We start from the raw sequence: 17,430 nt of genomic DNA, 5'->3' as shown, positions 1-17,430 counted from the left end.
CTATATAATTCCCTATAATATTGTATAATACTCTATAATATTGTATAATACTATATAATTCCCTATAATATTGTATAATACTCTATAATATTGTATAATACTGCATAATACTCTATAATATTGTATAATACTCTATAATATTGTATAATACTGCATAATAATCTATAATATTGTATAATACTCTATAATATTGTATAATACTGTATAATAATCTATAATATTGTATAATACTCTATAATATTGCATAATAATCTATAATATTGTATAATACTGTATAATAATGTATAATATTGTATAATACTCTATAATACTATATAATACTCTATAACACTCTAATATTGTATAATAATCTAATATTGTATTATACTCTATAATACTCTAATATTGTATAATACTATATAGTATTGTATAATACTATATAATTCCCTATAATATTGTATAATACTCTATAATATTGTATAATACTATATAATTCCCTATAATATTGTATAATACTCTATAATATTGTATAATACTGCATAATACTCTATAATATTGTATAATACTCTATAATATTGTATAATACTGCATAATAATCTATAATATTGTATAATACTCTATAATATTGTATAATACTGTATAATAATCTATAATATTGTATAATACTCTATAATATTGCATAATAATCTATAATATTGTATAATACTGTATAATAATGTATAATATTGTATAATACTCTATAATACTATATAATACTCTATAACACTCTAATATTGTATAATAATCTAATATTGTATTATACTCTATAATACTCTAATATTGTATAATATTGTATAATAATCTATAATATTGTATAATACTCTATAATATTGCATAATAATCTATAATATTGTATAATACTGTATAATAATGTATAATATTGTATAATACTCTATAATACTATATAATACTCTATAACACTCTAATATTGTATAATAATCTAATATTGTATTATACTCTATAATACTCTAATATTGTATAATATTGTATAATACTCTATAATAGTGTATACTATTGTATAATACTCTATAATATTGTATACTATTCTATAATACTCTATAATATTGTATAATACTCTATAATACTCTATAGTACTGTATAATACACCATAATATTGTATAATACTGTGTAATAATCTATAATATTGTATAATAATCTATAATATTGTATAATACTCTATAATATTGTATAATAATCTAGAATATTGTATAATACTCTATAATTCTGTATAATACTGTATAATACTCTATAATATTGCCCCGTTCAAAAAGCAGGAAATCCCCTTAAACTCTCAGACATTGAAAGCTAATTTGGGCCATTGCATCATTATTCACTAATCTTTTACTTTCTCTTACATTTTCCTGAACAATAGAAGTGGGAGATTCTCAGACAGCGCCGCAGTGATTATCCTGGATTCGGTTTCCACTTTCAGCAGTTCTTTTGCCACTACTGATAATGAAATTTGATTCTTGCATAATCTGACATACTATATTTTTTTTCCCCTCTTTCATTTCCTTCATTTAACCAAATGGATCAGTCAGATCCATACTGAAGTAGTACGTATCATCTGAGAGACCAGGTAAGGACACAGCTTCACAATGCAACTCACATCCTACGTAGTTTAAGCGGGTACATTTACAGCTAATGTAAAGCTGCGTCACACACTGCTGAGTCGTAGTCCAGGAACCTTTTGGACTGAGAGAACCACAATGGGAAATAAATAGCTTTAAGTGTCATCCTCAATGCATTTAAATGTATTGTATCCACATGTGTTGTTGAATTGCGTTTCATTTTTTTTATATTGTCAAATCTAATGTCAATAAATATGTACGCTTGTTGAGGATTTCTTCTCTGCTCTCTCTCCTACTCTCTCGACAGCGCAGAGATGTCTTTCACACGTGATAAACTGTCTTTGCACCTGCGCAACAGAATGGCGCCGTTTATCAGAAGAGTGAAAGCCACAGAGCTCATGGCCAACCTCCCCTGCCTTACACAGTCTGACAGGGTGGGTAGCTCAAATCAAATCAAATGTATTTATATAGCCCTTCGTACATCAGCTGATATCTCAAAGTGCTGTACAGAAACCCAGCCTAAAACCCCAAACAGCAAGCAATGCAGGTGTAGAAGCACGGTGGCTAGGAAAAACTCCCTAGAAAGGCCAAAACCTAGGAAGATACCTAGAGAGGAACCAGGCTATGAGGGGTGGGCCAGTCCTCTTCTGGCTGTGCCGGGTGGAGATTATAACAGAACATGGCCATGAACATGTTGGATGTTGGTCATTGGCTTATTCAGGTCTGATTATGTTTCTTCCTGGTAGATGCTAAGTGAGATCCTTGGTACGACCCTACCCTAAAGCCCTAACCTTATCCCTTACTCTGACCTTGTCACACCCTGACCATAGTTTGCTTTGTATGTTTCTATGTTTTGTTTGGTCAGGGTGTGATCTGAGTGGGCATTCTATGTTGGATGTCTTGTTTGTCTGTTTCTGTGTTTGGGCCTGATATGGTTCTCAATCAGAGGCAGGTGTTAGTCATTGTCTCTGATTGGGAGCCATATTTAGGTAGCCTGTTTTGTGTTGGGTTTTGTGGGTGATTGTTACTGTCTTTGTGTTTGTTACACCAGATAGGGCTGTTTTCGGTTTTTCACGGTTCTTGTTTTTTGTATATTGTTCTATTTTCATCTTTAATAAAGATGTATCAAAATAACCACGTTGCGTTTTGGTCCGCCTCTCCTTCAACAGAAGAAAGACGTGACAGACCTTAACTCTTAACTTCAACCATTTTAAGATTTTAACTTCAATGGGGTGATGTCACAGTTTGACGTGCCAATAATCCCACTTAGCATTTACCCTTTCTTCAATGCAAGATATTATCCTTGTTTGGATGACATGATTAGGGCCAGTTGTTTTGGATGACATGATTAGGGCCAGTCGTTTTGGATGTCATGATTAGGGCCAGTTGTTTTGGATGACATGATTAGGGCCAGTCGTTTTGGATGACATGATTAGGGCCAGTTGTTTTGGATGACATGATTAGGGACAGTTGTTTTGGATGACATGATTAGGGCCAGTTGTTTTGGATGTCATGATTAGGGCCAGTTGTTTTGGATGACATGATTAGGGACAGTTGTTTTGGATGTCATGATTAGGGCCAGTCGTTTTGGATGACAAATCCGTGCACAACATTTGAGAGAAATAAGCTTTTTGTGCATATGGAACATTTCTGGGATCTTTTATTTCAGCTCATGAAACAACACTTTACATGTTGCGTTTATATTTTTGTTCAGTGAATGAGCAAACTGCTTCGACTGGGAAGCATACGCAAAGTTTTAGGACCCTCTAACTGAACTCTGGACCTCGAAGCCAGTTCCACTGCATTTTTTCAGTGTTCCTCCTCCAATCAGGGACCGATTTAGACCTGGGACACCAGGTGGGTGATTCCCCTCTGATCAGGAACTGATTTAGACCTGGGACACCAGGTGGGTGATTCCCCTCTAATCAGGGACTGATTTAGACCTGGGACACCAGGTGGGTGATTCCCCTCTAATCAGGGACTGATTTAGACCTGGGACACCAGGTGGGTGATTCCCCTCTGATCAGGAACTGATTTAGACCTGGGACACCAGGTGGGTGATTCCCCTCTAATCAGGGACCGATTTAGACCTGGGACACCAGGTGGGTGTTCCTCCTCCAATCAGGAACTGATTTAGACCTGGGACACCAGGTGGGTGATTCCCCTCTGATCAGGAACTGATTTAGACCTGGGACACCAGGTGGGTGATTCCCCTCTAATCAGGAACTGATTTAGACCTGGGACACCAGGTGGGTGATTCCCCTCTGATCAGGAACTGATTTAGACCTGGGACACCAGGTGGGTGATTCCCCTCTAATCAGGAACTGATTTAGACCTGGGACACCAGGTGGGTGTTCCTCCTCCAATCAGGGACTGATTTAGACCTGGGACACCAGGTGGGTGATTCCCCTCTAATCAGGGACCGATTTAGACCTGGGACACCAGGTGGGTGATTCCCCTCTAACCAGGGACCGATTTAGACCTGGGACACCAGGTGGGTGATTCCCCTCTAATCAGGGACTGATTTAGACCTGGGACACCAGGTGGGTGATTCCCCTCTGATCAGGAACTGATTTAGACCTGGGACACCAGGTGGGTGATTCCCCTCTAATCAGGGACCGATTTAGACCTGGGACACCAGGTGGGTGTTCCTCCTCCAATCAGGAACTGATTTAGACCTGGGACACCAGGTGGGTGATTCCCCTCTGATCAGGAACTGATTTAGACCTGGGACACCAGGTGGGTGATTCCCCTCTAATCAGGAACTGATTTAGACCTGGGACACCAGGTGGGTGATTCCCCTCTGATCAGGAACTGATTTAGACCTGGGACACCAGGTGGGTGATTCCCCTCTAATCAGGAACTGATTTAGACCTGGGACACCAGGTGGGTGTTCCTCCTCCAATCAGGGACTGATTTAGACCTGGGACACCAGGTGGGTGATTCCCCTCTAATCAGGGACTGATTTAGACCTAGGACACCAGGTGGGTGATTCCCCTCTAATCAGGGACTGATTTAGACCTGGGACACCAGGTGGGTGATTCCCCTCTAATCAGGAACTGATTTAGACCTGGGACACCAGGTGGGTGCAATTACTTATCAGGTAGAACAGAAAATCAGCTGGTTCCGGACCTCTTAGGGTCAAAGTTGAATGCCCCTGCAATAGGCGATTTCCCGTTCCAAAAAACACTCTTCCAACCAGACATGGATTGTTTAGAGACTGTATGCATCAATTAAAGAACATTTCCTATGATTTTCTGGAAATACAGGTTAAAGGAACCCCCCCCCCCCCCCAAAACAAATGACCTGGGAACCTCTAGCAAACCAGGTTATTAACATACATGGTAATGGTTGGTTATGGCTGTGTCTAGTCAGGTATGGGTTGGTTATGGCTGTGTATAGTCAGGTATGGGTTAGGGTTGGTTATGCCTGTGTATAGTCAGGTATGGGTTAGGGTTGGTTATGCCTGTGTATAGTCAGGTATGGGTTAGGGTTGGTTATGGCTGTGTATAGTCAGGTATGGGTTAGGGTTGGTTATGGCTGTGTATAGTCAGGTATGGGTTAGTTATGGCTGTGTATAGTCAGGTATGGGTTAGGGTTGGTTATGGCTGTGAATAGTCAGGTATGGGTTGGTTATGGCTGTGTCTAGTCAGGTATGGGTTGGTTATGACTGTGTCTAGTCAGGTATGGGTTGGTTATGGCTGTGTCTATTCGGGTGTGGGTTGGTTATGGCTGTGTCTAGTCAGGTATGGGTTAGGGTTAGTTATGGCTGTGTATAGTCAGGTATGGGTTAGGGTTGGTTATGGCTGTGTATAGTCAGGTATGGGTTGGTTATGGCTGTGTATAGTCAGGTACACTACATGACCAAAAGTATGTGGACAATATCTGATTCCAAAATCATGGGGATTAATATGGAGTTGGTCCCCCCTTCACTGCTATGACAGCTTTCCACTAGATGTTGGAACATTACTGCAGGGTTTTGCTTCCATTCAGCCACAAAAGCATTAGTGAGGTCAGACACTGATGTTGGGCGATTAGGCCTGGTTCGCAGTTGGCGTTCCAATTCATCCCAAAGGAGTTTGATGGGGTTGAGGTCAGGGCTCTTTGCAGGCCAGTCAAGTTCTTACATATTGATCTCGACAAACCATTTCTGTATGGACTAGAGGTCGACCGATTACGATTTTTCAACGCAGATACCGATTTTTGGAAGACCACAAAAAGCCCATACCCGGGCCTCCCGGGTGGCGCAGTTCTAGTTTTTCAAATATTCTCATTCATCATATTCTTAGGAGGAGATCCAGGCCATGAAAAATTGTGTCGGTAACTCAGCTGCAATGCAGATCCTGCTGGACTATGTACAGAAGAGAATGAACTGGCCAGAAGAGTTGATATTAGCTCTGGAGGTGGTGGAGCATCAGGACCTGGCTGATGAACTGAGGGCAGAGTGGACCAAGCACAACCAGACCAGTAAGTCACCATTAAATTAAATCAAACTTTATTTTAAAGTGTGTTGTAAAAATCAAATAAAAAACAGACTTTACAGTGAAACAACACTGGACACTCTGACCTTTGTCTGTGATAAAACATCACTGGACACTAGTACCTTTGTCTGTGATAAAACATCACTGGACACTAGTACCTTTGTCTGTGATAAAACATAAAATCAAATCAAATTTATTTATATAGCCCTTCGTACATCAGCTGATATCTCAAAGTGCTGTACAGATACCCAGCTTAAAACCCCAAACAGCAAGCAATGCAGGTGTAGAAGCACGGTGGCTAGGAAAAACTCCCTAGAAAGGCCAAAACCTAGGAAGAAACCTAGAGAGGAACCAGGCTATGTGGGGTGGCCAGTCCTCTTCTGGCTGTGCCGGGTGGAGATTATAACAGAACATGGCCAAGATGTTCAAATGTTCATAAATGACCAGCATGGTCGAATAATAATAAGGCAGAACAGTTGAAACTGGAGCAGCAGCACGGCCAGGTGGACTGGGGACAGCAAGGAGTCATCATGTCAGGTAGTCCTGAGGCATGGTCCTAGGGCTCAGGTCCTCCGAGAAAGAGAAAGAAAGAGAGAAGGAGAGAATTAGAGAACGCACACAGGACACCGAATAGGACAGGAGAAGTACTCCAGATATAACAAACTGACCCTAGCCCCCCGACACATAAACTACTGCAGCATAAATACTGGAGGCTGAGACAGGAGGGGTCAGGAGACACTGTGGCCCCATCCGAGGACACCCCACTAGTACCTTTGTCTGTGATAAAACATCACTGGACACTAGTACCTTTGTCTGTGATAAAACATCACTGGACACTAGTACCTTTGTCTGTGACTCCGTTCAAAATTGTGGATATGACGAGAGGTGAAAGTTACTTTTTTTGTTGGTACTGTTCAACCTCTCTGAGCCCGGTTCCTCTTTAGGTTTCTTCCTAGGGTCCTGCCTTTCTAGGGAGTTTTTCCTAGCCACTGTGCCTCTGCACCAGCATTTCTCACTCTTTGGGGTTTTAAACTGGGTCTCTTTACAGCACTGAATACAGGGCTTTATAAGGGTGATGTACACAGGGCTTTATAAGGGTGATGTATACAGGGCTTTATAAGGGTGATGTATAAAGGGCTTTATAAGGGTGATGTACACAGGGCTTTATAAGGGTGATGTATACAGGGCTTTATAAGGGTGATGTATAAAGGGCTTCATAAGGGTGATGTATAAAAGGCTTTATAAGGGTGATGAATAAAGGGCTTCATAAGGGTGGTGTATAAAGGGCTTTATAAGGGTGTTGTATAAAAAGCTTTATAAGGGTGATGTATAAAGGGCTTTATAAGGGTGATGAATAAAGGGCTATATAAGGGTGGTGTATAAAGGGCTTTATAAGGGTGTTGTATAAAAGGCTTTATAAAGGTGATGTATAAAAGGCTTTATAAGGGTGATGAATAAAGGGCTTTATAAGGGTGGTGTATACAGGGCTTTATAAGGGTGATGTATACAGGGCTTCATAAGGGTGATGTATACAGGGCTTTATAAGGGTGGTGTATACAGGGCTTTATAAGGGTGATGTATACAGGGCTTTATAAGGGTGATGTATAAAAGGCTTTATAAGGGTGATGTATACAGGGCTTTATAAGGGTGATGGATAAAGGGGTTTATAAGGGTGGTGTATAAAGGGCTTTATAAGGGTGATGAATAAAGGGCTTTATAAGGGTGGTGTATAAAGGGCTTTATAAGGGTGGTGTATAAAAGGCTTTATAAGGGTGGTGTATAAAGGGCTTTATAAGGGTGATGAATAAAGGGCTTTATAAGGGTGGTGTATAAAGGGCTTTATAAAGGTGATGGATAAAGGGGTTTATAAGGGTGATGTATAAAGGGTTTTATAAGGGTGATGTATAAAGGGCTTTATAAGGGTGATGGATAAAGGGCTTTATAAGGGTGATGTATAAAGGGCTTTATAAGGGTGATGGATAAAGGGCTTTATAAAGGTGATGGATAAAGGGGTTTATAAGGGTGGTGTATAAAGGGCTTTATAAGGGTGATGAATAAAGGGCTTTATAAGGGTGGTGTATAAAGGGCTTTATAAGGGTGGTGTATAAAAGGCTTTATAAGGGTGGTGTATAAAGGGCTTTATAAGGGTGATGGATAAAGGGTTTTATAAGGGTGATGTATAAAGGGCTTTATAAGGGTGATGTATAAAGGGCTTTATAAGGGTGATGTATAAAGGGTTTTATAAGGGTGGTGTATAAAGAGCTTTATAAGGGTGATGGATAAAGGGGTTTATAAGGGTGGTGGATAAAGGGCTTTATAAGGGTGATGTATAAAGGGCTTTATAAGGGTGATGTATAAAGGGCTTTATAAGGGTGATGTATAAAGGGCTTTATAAGGGTGGTGTATAAAGGGCTTTATAAGGGTGATGTATAAAGGGTTTTATAAGGGTGGTGTATAAAGGGCTTTATAAGGGTGATGTATACAGGGCTTTATAAGGGTGGTGTATAAAGGGCTTTATAAGGGTGATGTATAAAGGGTTTTATAAGGGTGGTGTATAAAGGGCTTTATAAGGGTGGTGTATAAAGGGCTTTATAAGGGTGGTGTATAAAGGGCTTTATAAGGGTGATGTATACAGGGCTTTATAAGGGTGGTGTATAAAGGGCTTTATAAGGGTGGTGTATAAAGGGCTTTATAAGGGTGATGTATACAGGGCTTTATAAGGGTGGTGTATAAAGGGCTTTATAAGGGTGATGTATAAAGGGCTTTATAAGGGTGATGTATAAAGGGCTTTATAAGGGTGATGTATAAAGGGCTTTATAAGGGTGATGGATAAAGGGCTTTATAAGCTCCCCAGAGCCAGAATTTATTAGGGGTGGCAGGTAGCCTAGTGGTTAGAGTAACTGAAAGATTGCTAGATCGAATCCCTGAGCTGACAAGGTAAACATCTATTGTTCTGCCCCCTGAACAAGGCAGTTACCCAACTGTTCCTAGGCCGTCATTGTAAATAAGAATTTGTTTTTAACTGACTTGCCTAGTTAAAATAATATAATTGATTAAATGCTGTAAACGACTGGTCCACTTGATTCATCTCAGGACATTTTCCACCAGGTTTCACCATTACGATAAATCTTAGACAGAACATGGAGGGTAAATCTGTTGGCGATGTTGATGTGCCTTATTCTTATATACCACAACTCGTTTCCTTTTTAAAAGTCCAATCTGCTTTTGTTTCTCCAGATCGTTCTCCTGCTGCTCCTCCTACCAGCCCATCTCTGCCCATCTCAGAGAGCTCTGATGACTCTACATCTTCTATGGTCCTCCCAGCTCAGCCAGCACCACCTTCAGAGTCACTCAGCCCTGAGATTGCTGCCTGTCCGGAGGATGGTGGCCAGCCAATAGTCCCCACAAGTTCAGTTGTTGAGGCTCCCATCGCTGGTGCCTCTCCAGAGCCAGTTCCACAGGCTCTCGAAGCAGCAGTAAAACCTGTCACAGCCACCCAGGCAGCACCTTTGCCTGTCTCAGTGAAAGTGGAGCCCACAGTGGTCTCTGAACCACAGCCTCCACTCTCTCACTCCGATAACGCTGCCTCCTCCCAGCCTGGTCCTGTAGAAACGGGATCTCTGGAGGATAACCCATCTCATATAGTCCTGTCTGAAACCACTCTCACCTTGCCTGTGTCAGATCTAAAGCCAACCCTGTCCCAAACTGAATACACCCCCACCGCTGCTGCCCCTGCCTCGGTCCAGGCCCCTGAGAAAGGTCCAGTTCAGGACGCCACGCCACCAACAGCCAAAGTGATCTCCTTCCACCAGAGGCCAGTAGAGGACTCTGATCCAACTGCAACTCAGGTGAATAGTAGATTTTAGATTTTGTATGTTTACTGACTAGATAGAGTTAAATTCAGTTTATCTTACTAATGAAATGAAATCTGTTGACCACATCTACGTTTTGAATTTTCAGCGAAGAGTTGAAAACATTGACGGGAAGTGGGAACTTAAAGCTCTCCTCCAGGTGACTGCAGACGACCAGCACGCCGTGCCGCCTCAGAGCCCCCCCGAGAGCCGTCACTTCTCCCCGGTCACGACACCAGCCTCGTCCCCGGGGCATACCTTCATGGATGAGGATAACTGGGAGCTCAGCAAGCCTGACGTTCTCCTCAGTGAGAACCAGCCATACTCAGGAGGCTCATGGCTTCTGCAGATGGATAGCCGGTCAGTGTTGGACCCTGAGCCGGCTGCTGTGACGAGTCCTGCTCCTGTGACCTGTCCTGCTGCTGTGACCTGTCCTGCTGCTGTGACCTGTCATGCTGCTGTGACAAGTCCTACTGCTGTGACGAGTCCTGCTGCTGTGACGAGTCCTGCTCCTGTGACCTGTCCTGCTGCTGTGACCTGTCCTGCTGCTGTGACGAGTCCTGCTGCTGTGATCTGTCCTGCTGCTGTGACTTGTCCTGCTGCTGTGACTTGTCCTGCTGTGGTCCTAGACCACTTGTCTAGTGTTCCAGGCCCTCTGACTAGTGTAACGCCTCTGCCATGTCAGGAGCATGAGGAACACGTGTCCCGTAACGAGCCTGAGGAGGACACGTACCAGGAGGTGCTGATCAATGTAATTCATGTGTCTGAGGACGCGTACATCCAGAATCAGGAAGGCCAAACACAGAGCATGCTGGGTAATAAGGATGCAGGTGTGTCTGAAACCCTCCCACCAGTTCAGAACCACAACAGCCGATCGCAGATCACACCTCTCTCTGGATCTACAGAACTTGAGCTGTCGTCTGGTCCAAACCGGCACGACCAAGCTGAGGACAGTCTGGGGAAAGCAGTTAGTAAGTCTGACGACTCTCGGGATCTGATTATGATCGTTAACGGCCAAGCCGCCAGCCCCTCAACCAAACATCCTGATCCTCCACCTCCAGCCACTTCTCCTTCTGTCACCATCGTCAACGGCCAAGCCGCCAGCCCCTCAACCAAACATCCTGATCCTCCACCTCCAGCCACTTCTCCTTCTGTCACCATCGTCAACGGCCAAGCCGCCAGCCCCTCAACCAAACATCCTGATCCTCCACCTCCAGCCACTTCTCCTTCTGTCACCATCGTCAACGGCCAAGCCGCCAGCCCCTCAACCAAACATCCTGATCCTCCACCTCCAGCCACTTCCCCTTCTGTCACCATCATCAACGGCCAAGCCGCAAGCCCATCAACCAAACATCCTGATCCTCCACCTCCAGCCACTTCTCCTTCTGTCACCATCGTCAACGGCTCCTCCACTGATAACTGTCCTCTCCCGGAGGCTGTGGAGGCAGAGGTCATGCTCAAGGCCATGATGGCTAGCGTTGTCCCTGAGCTGAAGCAGAAACAGGAGGGGGAGGGAGCCAGAAGAGGAGGGGGATACCACTTCCTGGGGGATACCACTTCCTGGGGGATACCACTTCCTGGGGGATACCACTTCCTGGGGGCTGCTGTCCTGGGTGTCTCGGCCCTGTTCGTAGCCTGGAGAAGGAAGAATTAAGGGTTTTGGGAAAGAAGGATGTTGTGTCTGAAGTTAGTCTGTCTGTGATTCTATCTCCTTGCCTCCTGATCAGCCTTATTGGAAGAGAGGTCCCTCTCCTCTTATTTTCTTCTGCAATGAGATTTGAGAAGGTGAGGAGAGAGGATGTGCAAATCAAAGAGAGATTAATGGAGAAATAGCTGAATTGCTGTGAAAAGAAGGGAAGATTGTGGTTCAAGATTTTAAGAGATTATTGGCACAGTGCTTTATTGTGTTGTTAATAATGAAGGTGCTGAAATTAAGTATTTATAGGTGACCGATAGCAGCACTTATCCAAGACTTTGATCGACAGTCTAAATCAAATCAAAGTTTATTTGTCACATGCACTGAATACAACAGGTGTAGTAGACCTCACAGTGAAATGCTGAATACAACAGGTGTAGTAGACCTTACAGTGAAATGCTGAATACAACAGGTGTAGTAGACCTTACAGTGAAATGCTGAATACAACAGGTGTAGTAGACCTTACAGTGAAATGCTAAATACAACAGGTGTAGTAGACCTTACAGTGAAATGCTGAATACAACAGGTGTAGTAGACCTTACAGTGAAAATGCTGAATACAACAGGTGTAGTAGACCTTACAGTGAAATGCTGAATACAACAGGTGTAGTAGACCTTACAGTGAAATGCTGAATACAACAGGTGTAGTAGACCTTACAGTGAAATGCTGAATACAACAGGTGTAGGAGACCTTACAGTGAAATGCTGAATATAACAGGTGTATGTTGGGAAATAATCAGAATTAGTTGGTAACATAGGTAAGATGTTTTATATTCATTATATGTGTGTAAGTTACTTCTCATCAGAACGTTTGTTTTTGTATAATACTGTGGCCGGGTTGCAGTCATCTGTTCTCTGTCAGGACTAAGTTGCTTGGGCCGCAGAGAGGGGAGAGGTCAAGCGTGTATCTCTTGGCTCCACAATGTCTATGTGCCAGTCAATGTGTCTCTGTGATCTTGTCAAGGAGGGGTGGATTTGATATATGCCTGTTGGTGAGGTTTTGTTTTATGGTTCTGAGTTTGAGAAAATAACATAGTTTAGGAGACAAAGCTGAACGATAAATTATGGCCAATGCGGTCTGGCTATGTGTGTCTTTGCTATAAAGGATCTCAGTTGCAATGTGTAAGGTACTCTCAAAGAATTCATTTATAGACACTGAATTGATCTGAGATTCACAGGGTTGTGATGGAGCTCATATAATTAAAGATGGACTTTGTGATAACTAACTCTGACTTGTGTGTGGTTTGCTCTCATGATTTGGTAAATACAGGAAATTTCCACGACATGTACTAGACCTCACAGTGAAATGCAGAATACAACAGGTGTACTAGACCTCACAGTGAAATGCAGAATACAACAGATGTAGTAGACCTCACAGTGAAATGCTGAATACAACAGGTGTAGTAGACCTTACAGTGAAATGCTGAATACAACAGGTGTAGTAGACCTTACAGTGAAATTCTGAATACAACAGGTGTAGTAGACCTTACAGTGAAATTCTGAATACAACAGGTGTAGTAGACCTTACAGTGAAATTCTGAATACAACAGGTGTAGTAGACCTCACAGTGAAATGCTGAATACAACAGGTGTAGTAGACCTTACAGTGAAATGCTGACTTACAGGCTCTAACCAATAGTGCTAGAGAAAAAAAAAGGTATTAGGGGAACAACAGGTAAGTAAAGAAATAAAAACAACAGTGAAAAGACCAGTGAAAACAGCGCTAGGCAACCCTGATCCTGGATCCACTTCATGTTTCTGATTTAACCAACCAGGAAGACCAGGTAGATGTGTTGAGTTTAGGCGGTCACCCGAACCAATCAATTAGCTCTATTGGTCAGGTGTTTTGCCTAGTTGGAACAAACTCCTGCAGTACCCGAGGCACTACAGGAACAGTATGACCGACCTCTGGTCTAAGTCGATGGATCATTAGTAGCATGATATAGTATGTCTCTATCCAACGTGACATACCTTTCTCTGTCATGATGACTTAAAGCAACAGATAGCATATACTTATAGGCCTGTTTTCCTGGACACAAATGAACTAATAGGACTATGATTCATCTGTCCAGGAAACCTACCCATACTAGTGTGTATTGTGCACTCCTAAAGAACAAGTTCACTAGGATCTTTACTGTAAATATATGTTCACTAGGATCTCAGGCCCCATCTATGTTTACTGTAAATATCTGTTCACTAGGATCTCAGGCCCATCTATGTTTACTGTACATATCTGTTCACTAGGATCTCAGGCCCATCTATGTTTACTGTAAATATATGTTCACTAGGATCTCAGGCCCATCTATGTTTACTGTAAATATCTGTTCACTAGTATCTCAGGGCCCATCTATGTTTACTGTAAATATATGTTCACTAGGATCTCAGGGCCCATCTATGTTTACTGTAAATATATGTTCACTAGGATCTCAGGCCCCATCTATGTTTAACTGTAAATATATGTTCACTAGGATCTCAGGCCCATCTATGTTTACTGTAAATATGAGTTCACTAGGATGTCAGGCCCATCTATGTTTACTGTAAATATATGTTCACTAGGATCTCAGGCCCCATCTATGTTTACTGTAAATATGAGTTCACTAGGATCTCAGGCCCATCTATGTTTACTGTAAATATATAATCACTAGGATCTCAGGCCCCATCTATGTTTACTGTAAATATATAATCACTAGGATCTCAGGCCCCATCTATGTTTACTGTAAATATGAGTTCACTAGGATCTCAGGCCCATCTATGTTTACTGTAAATATCTGTTCACTAGGATCTCAGGCCCATCTATGTTTACTGTAAATATAGGTTCACTAGGATCTTTACTGTAAATATATGTTCACTAGGATCTCAGGCCCCATCTATGTTTACTGTAAATATATGTTCACTAGGATCTCAGGCCCATCTATGTTTAACTGTAAATATATGTTCACTAGGATCTCAGGCCCATCTATGTTTACTGTAAATATATGTTCACTAGGATCTCAGGCCCATCTATGTTTACTGTAAATATATGTTATTTTTCCTCTCTCTACTCTACCGATGTGACTATTGAAAATCCATTTTGTTAACGTAGAGAGTCTGGTGACATCAGAAGGTGGGAAACGGAACCATATTTGGGTAATCCAACCAGTTGAAAATATGCGTTGGGACTTAATGAATATGATGTCAGTTCAGTTGATGTCTGAGACATGATTACTGATGATAGGACGAAATAAACTGTATCTCGGAAAATCTACACATTCTAGTTAACAGATTCACATGGAATTGTTGTGCAATATGAAACTATTTGTGAGAAGATTAAATGTAATTTTTAGCTTCTTAATGAAAGAACGGTTTGTCAGGAGAACACCACTCTGCTCACTCAGAGGCCCCGCCCAAGTGAACAGACCTGGGTTGTCAACTATGAAACACGGCCCTCTCTCCCAATCTTATATAAACCCCTTGACGAAAATGTAACTTTCTATTCCGAGGACGTTAGGGCGATGGTCCTACGTTAAAAGGGCTCAGATAATAACCTGTTCTAAGGACGTGAGGACTTACCATCTCCACGTTGAAAGGACAAACACCACCTACAGAATTAAGCCAACATCAGCAAGAACCTAACGCAATTGGCATCAAATTTCAATGTGAAGGTGATGACCTACACGCCGAAATGATGAATTTCGACTATACCGGCCAGAATATACCATGAGCTTAAAAGTATGGCAACTTGGTATGAACTTTGAACTCTTATTCACTCCAGAAGTGATACCTCCTAGCCGTTGAGTTAGCAGCAGTCGCTAAATGTGGGCTAGGAGAGGACGGACAGAGTATCCATTCTACCACGCTCCAGTTCACCAAGAGACATTCTTCAAAGGACAAACCGGCCTTCCATTGACGACCAATCTACCGAAGCGCAGCTCAGAATAAATATTTATTGCATTCTCCTTTTTCATATGGGTGGTAATTTAGAATGCATAAGATACTGTATTTACGATAGAGTATTTGCCTACGGCCCGATAGAGACATCGCTTCTCCCTTTGTTCCTCAGTCTTCCCGCTCTATCACTCAAACCCAGCCCGTTTTCTTTGTGTAACCAGCCTCTATATCGGCTCTGTTCACCAGGTCCATCAATGTATGATTCATTCTGTGTATATGTAATTCTGCGTGATTAGTTAGGTATTTAGTAAATAAATAATTAAACCAAATGTTGTATTGCTGATTCAACTTGTTAGCCAGGGTTCGTGAAGATATCTGAAAGTTGTAAATTCTTGGTTGAGACTAAATAAGGTGAGGATTAAATATTGACTGCTACTGATGTAAAAGATGACCAGGTCTTTAAGAGTTTACTTGGAAGATAACAGCTCTATAAACATTCTTTCATGGTGCACCGACTTTCTAGTTTAATTATTTACCTGAGTAGCTCAATCAGGTAATATTAATTACAGAGAAATGATTTTATAGAATAGCATGTCATATCATTTAATCCGGTATAGCCAAAGACACGACAGCTTGATTGTTTGTTTTAGATCGTTGTCTTGCTGCATGACACACAGCTGTGCTTCAGCATCAGCTCACAGACGGATGGCCTGACATTCTTCTGAAGAGTTCTCTGATACAGAGCAGAATTCATGGTTCCTTCTATTAAGGCAAGTTGTCCAGGTCCCGAGGCAGAACAGCATCCCCAAACCATCACACTACCACCCCCATGTTGGACCCCAAACCATCACACTACCACCACCATGCTGACCCCAAACCATCACACTACCACCACCATGCTGACCCCAAACCATCTCTACCACCACCATGCTGACCCCAAACCATCACACTACCACCACCACGCTGGACCCCAAACAATCACACTACCACCACCATGCTGACCCCAAACCATCACACTACCACCACCATGCTGGACCCCAAACCATCACACTACCACCACCATGCTGACCCCAAACCATCACACTACCACCACCATGCTGACCCCAAACCATCACACTACCACCACCATGCTGACCCCAAACCATCTCTACCACCACCATGCTGACCCCAAACCATCACACTACCACCACCATGCTGGACCCCAAACCATCACACTACCACCACCACGCTGGACCCCAAACAATCACACTACCACCACCATGCTGACCCCAAACCATCACACTACCACCACCATGCTGGACCCCAAACCATCACACTACCACCACCATGCTGGACCCCAAACCATCACACTACCACCACCATGCTGGACCCCAAACCATCACACTACCACCACCATGCTGACCCCAAACCATCACACTACCACCACCATGCTGGACCCCAAACCATCACACTACCACCACCATGCTGACCCCAAACCATCACACTACCACCACCATGCTGGACCCCAAACCATCACACTACCACCACCATGCTGACCCCAAACCATCACACTACCACCACCATGCTGACCCCAAACCATCTCTACCACCACCATGCTGGACACCAAACCATCACACTACCACCACCATGCTGACCCCAAACCATCACGCTACCACCACCATGCTGACCCCAAACCATCACACTACCACCACCATGCTGACCCCAAACCATCTCTACCACCACCATGCTGACCCCAAACCATCACACTACCACCACCATGCTGACCCCAAACCATCTCTACCACCACCATGCTGGACCCCAAACCATCACACTACCACCACCATGCTGACCCCAAACCATCTCTACCACCACCATGCTGACCCCAAACCATCACACTACCACCACCATGCTGACCCCAAACCATCTCTACCACCACCATGCTGGACCCCAAACCATCACACTACCACCA

General features: G+C 42.8%; 1 protein-coding gene across 2 annotated transcripts; it reads left to right on the top strand.

Annotated features, from left to right (window-relative positions):
• The first annotated feature begins 1,505 nt into the window (after window positions 1–1,505).
• Window positions 1,506–12,842, top strand: mavs (mitochondrial antiviral signaling protein). 2 transcript variants are annotated; one of them, XM_090221486.1, is made up of 5 exons: window positions 1,506–1,597; window positions 1,897–2,023; window positions 5,879–6,056; window positions 9,308–9,918; window positions 10,031–12,842. In XM_090221486.1, the coding sequence occupies exons 2-5, from the start codon at window positions 1,904–1,906 to the stop codon at window positions 11,573–11,575; spliced, it is 2,454 nt and encodes an 817-aa protein (XP_090077612.1). In that variant the 5' UTR covers window positions 1,506–1,597; window positions 1,897–1,903; the 3' UTR covers window positions 11,576–12,842. The 2 variants fall into 2 exon arrangements, with proteins under 2 accessions (XP_090077612.1, XP_090077613.1); XM_090221487.1 differs by having other exon boundaries at window positions 1,554–1,597; window positions 1,902–2,023.
• Window positions 12,843–17,430: the final 4,588 nt, after the last annotated feature.

The sequence above is a fragment of the Oncorhynchus mykiss genome, chromosome 25 (genome assembly GCF_057628025.1).
Source record: "Oncorhynchus mykiss isolate SJ-2025 chromosome 25, ASM5762802v1, whole genome shotgun sequence".
Taxonomy (NCBI): domain Eukaryota; kingdom Metazoa; phylum Chordata; class Actinopteri; order Salmoniformes; family Salmonidae; genus Oncorhynchus; species Oncorhynchus mykiss.
The sequence above is the reverse complement of the archived record's forward strand: the minus strand, read 5'-3'. Positions and strand labels throughout refer to the sequence as shown.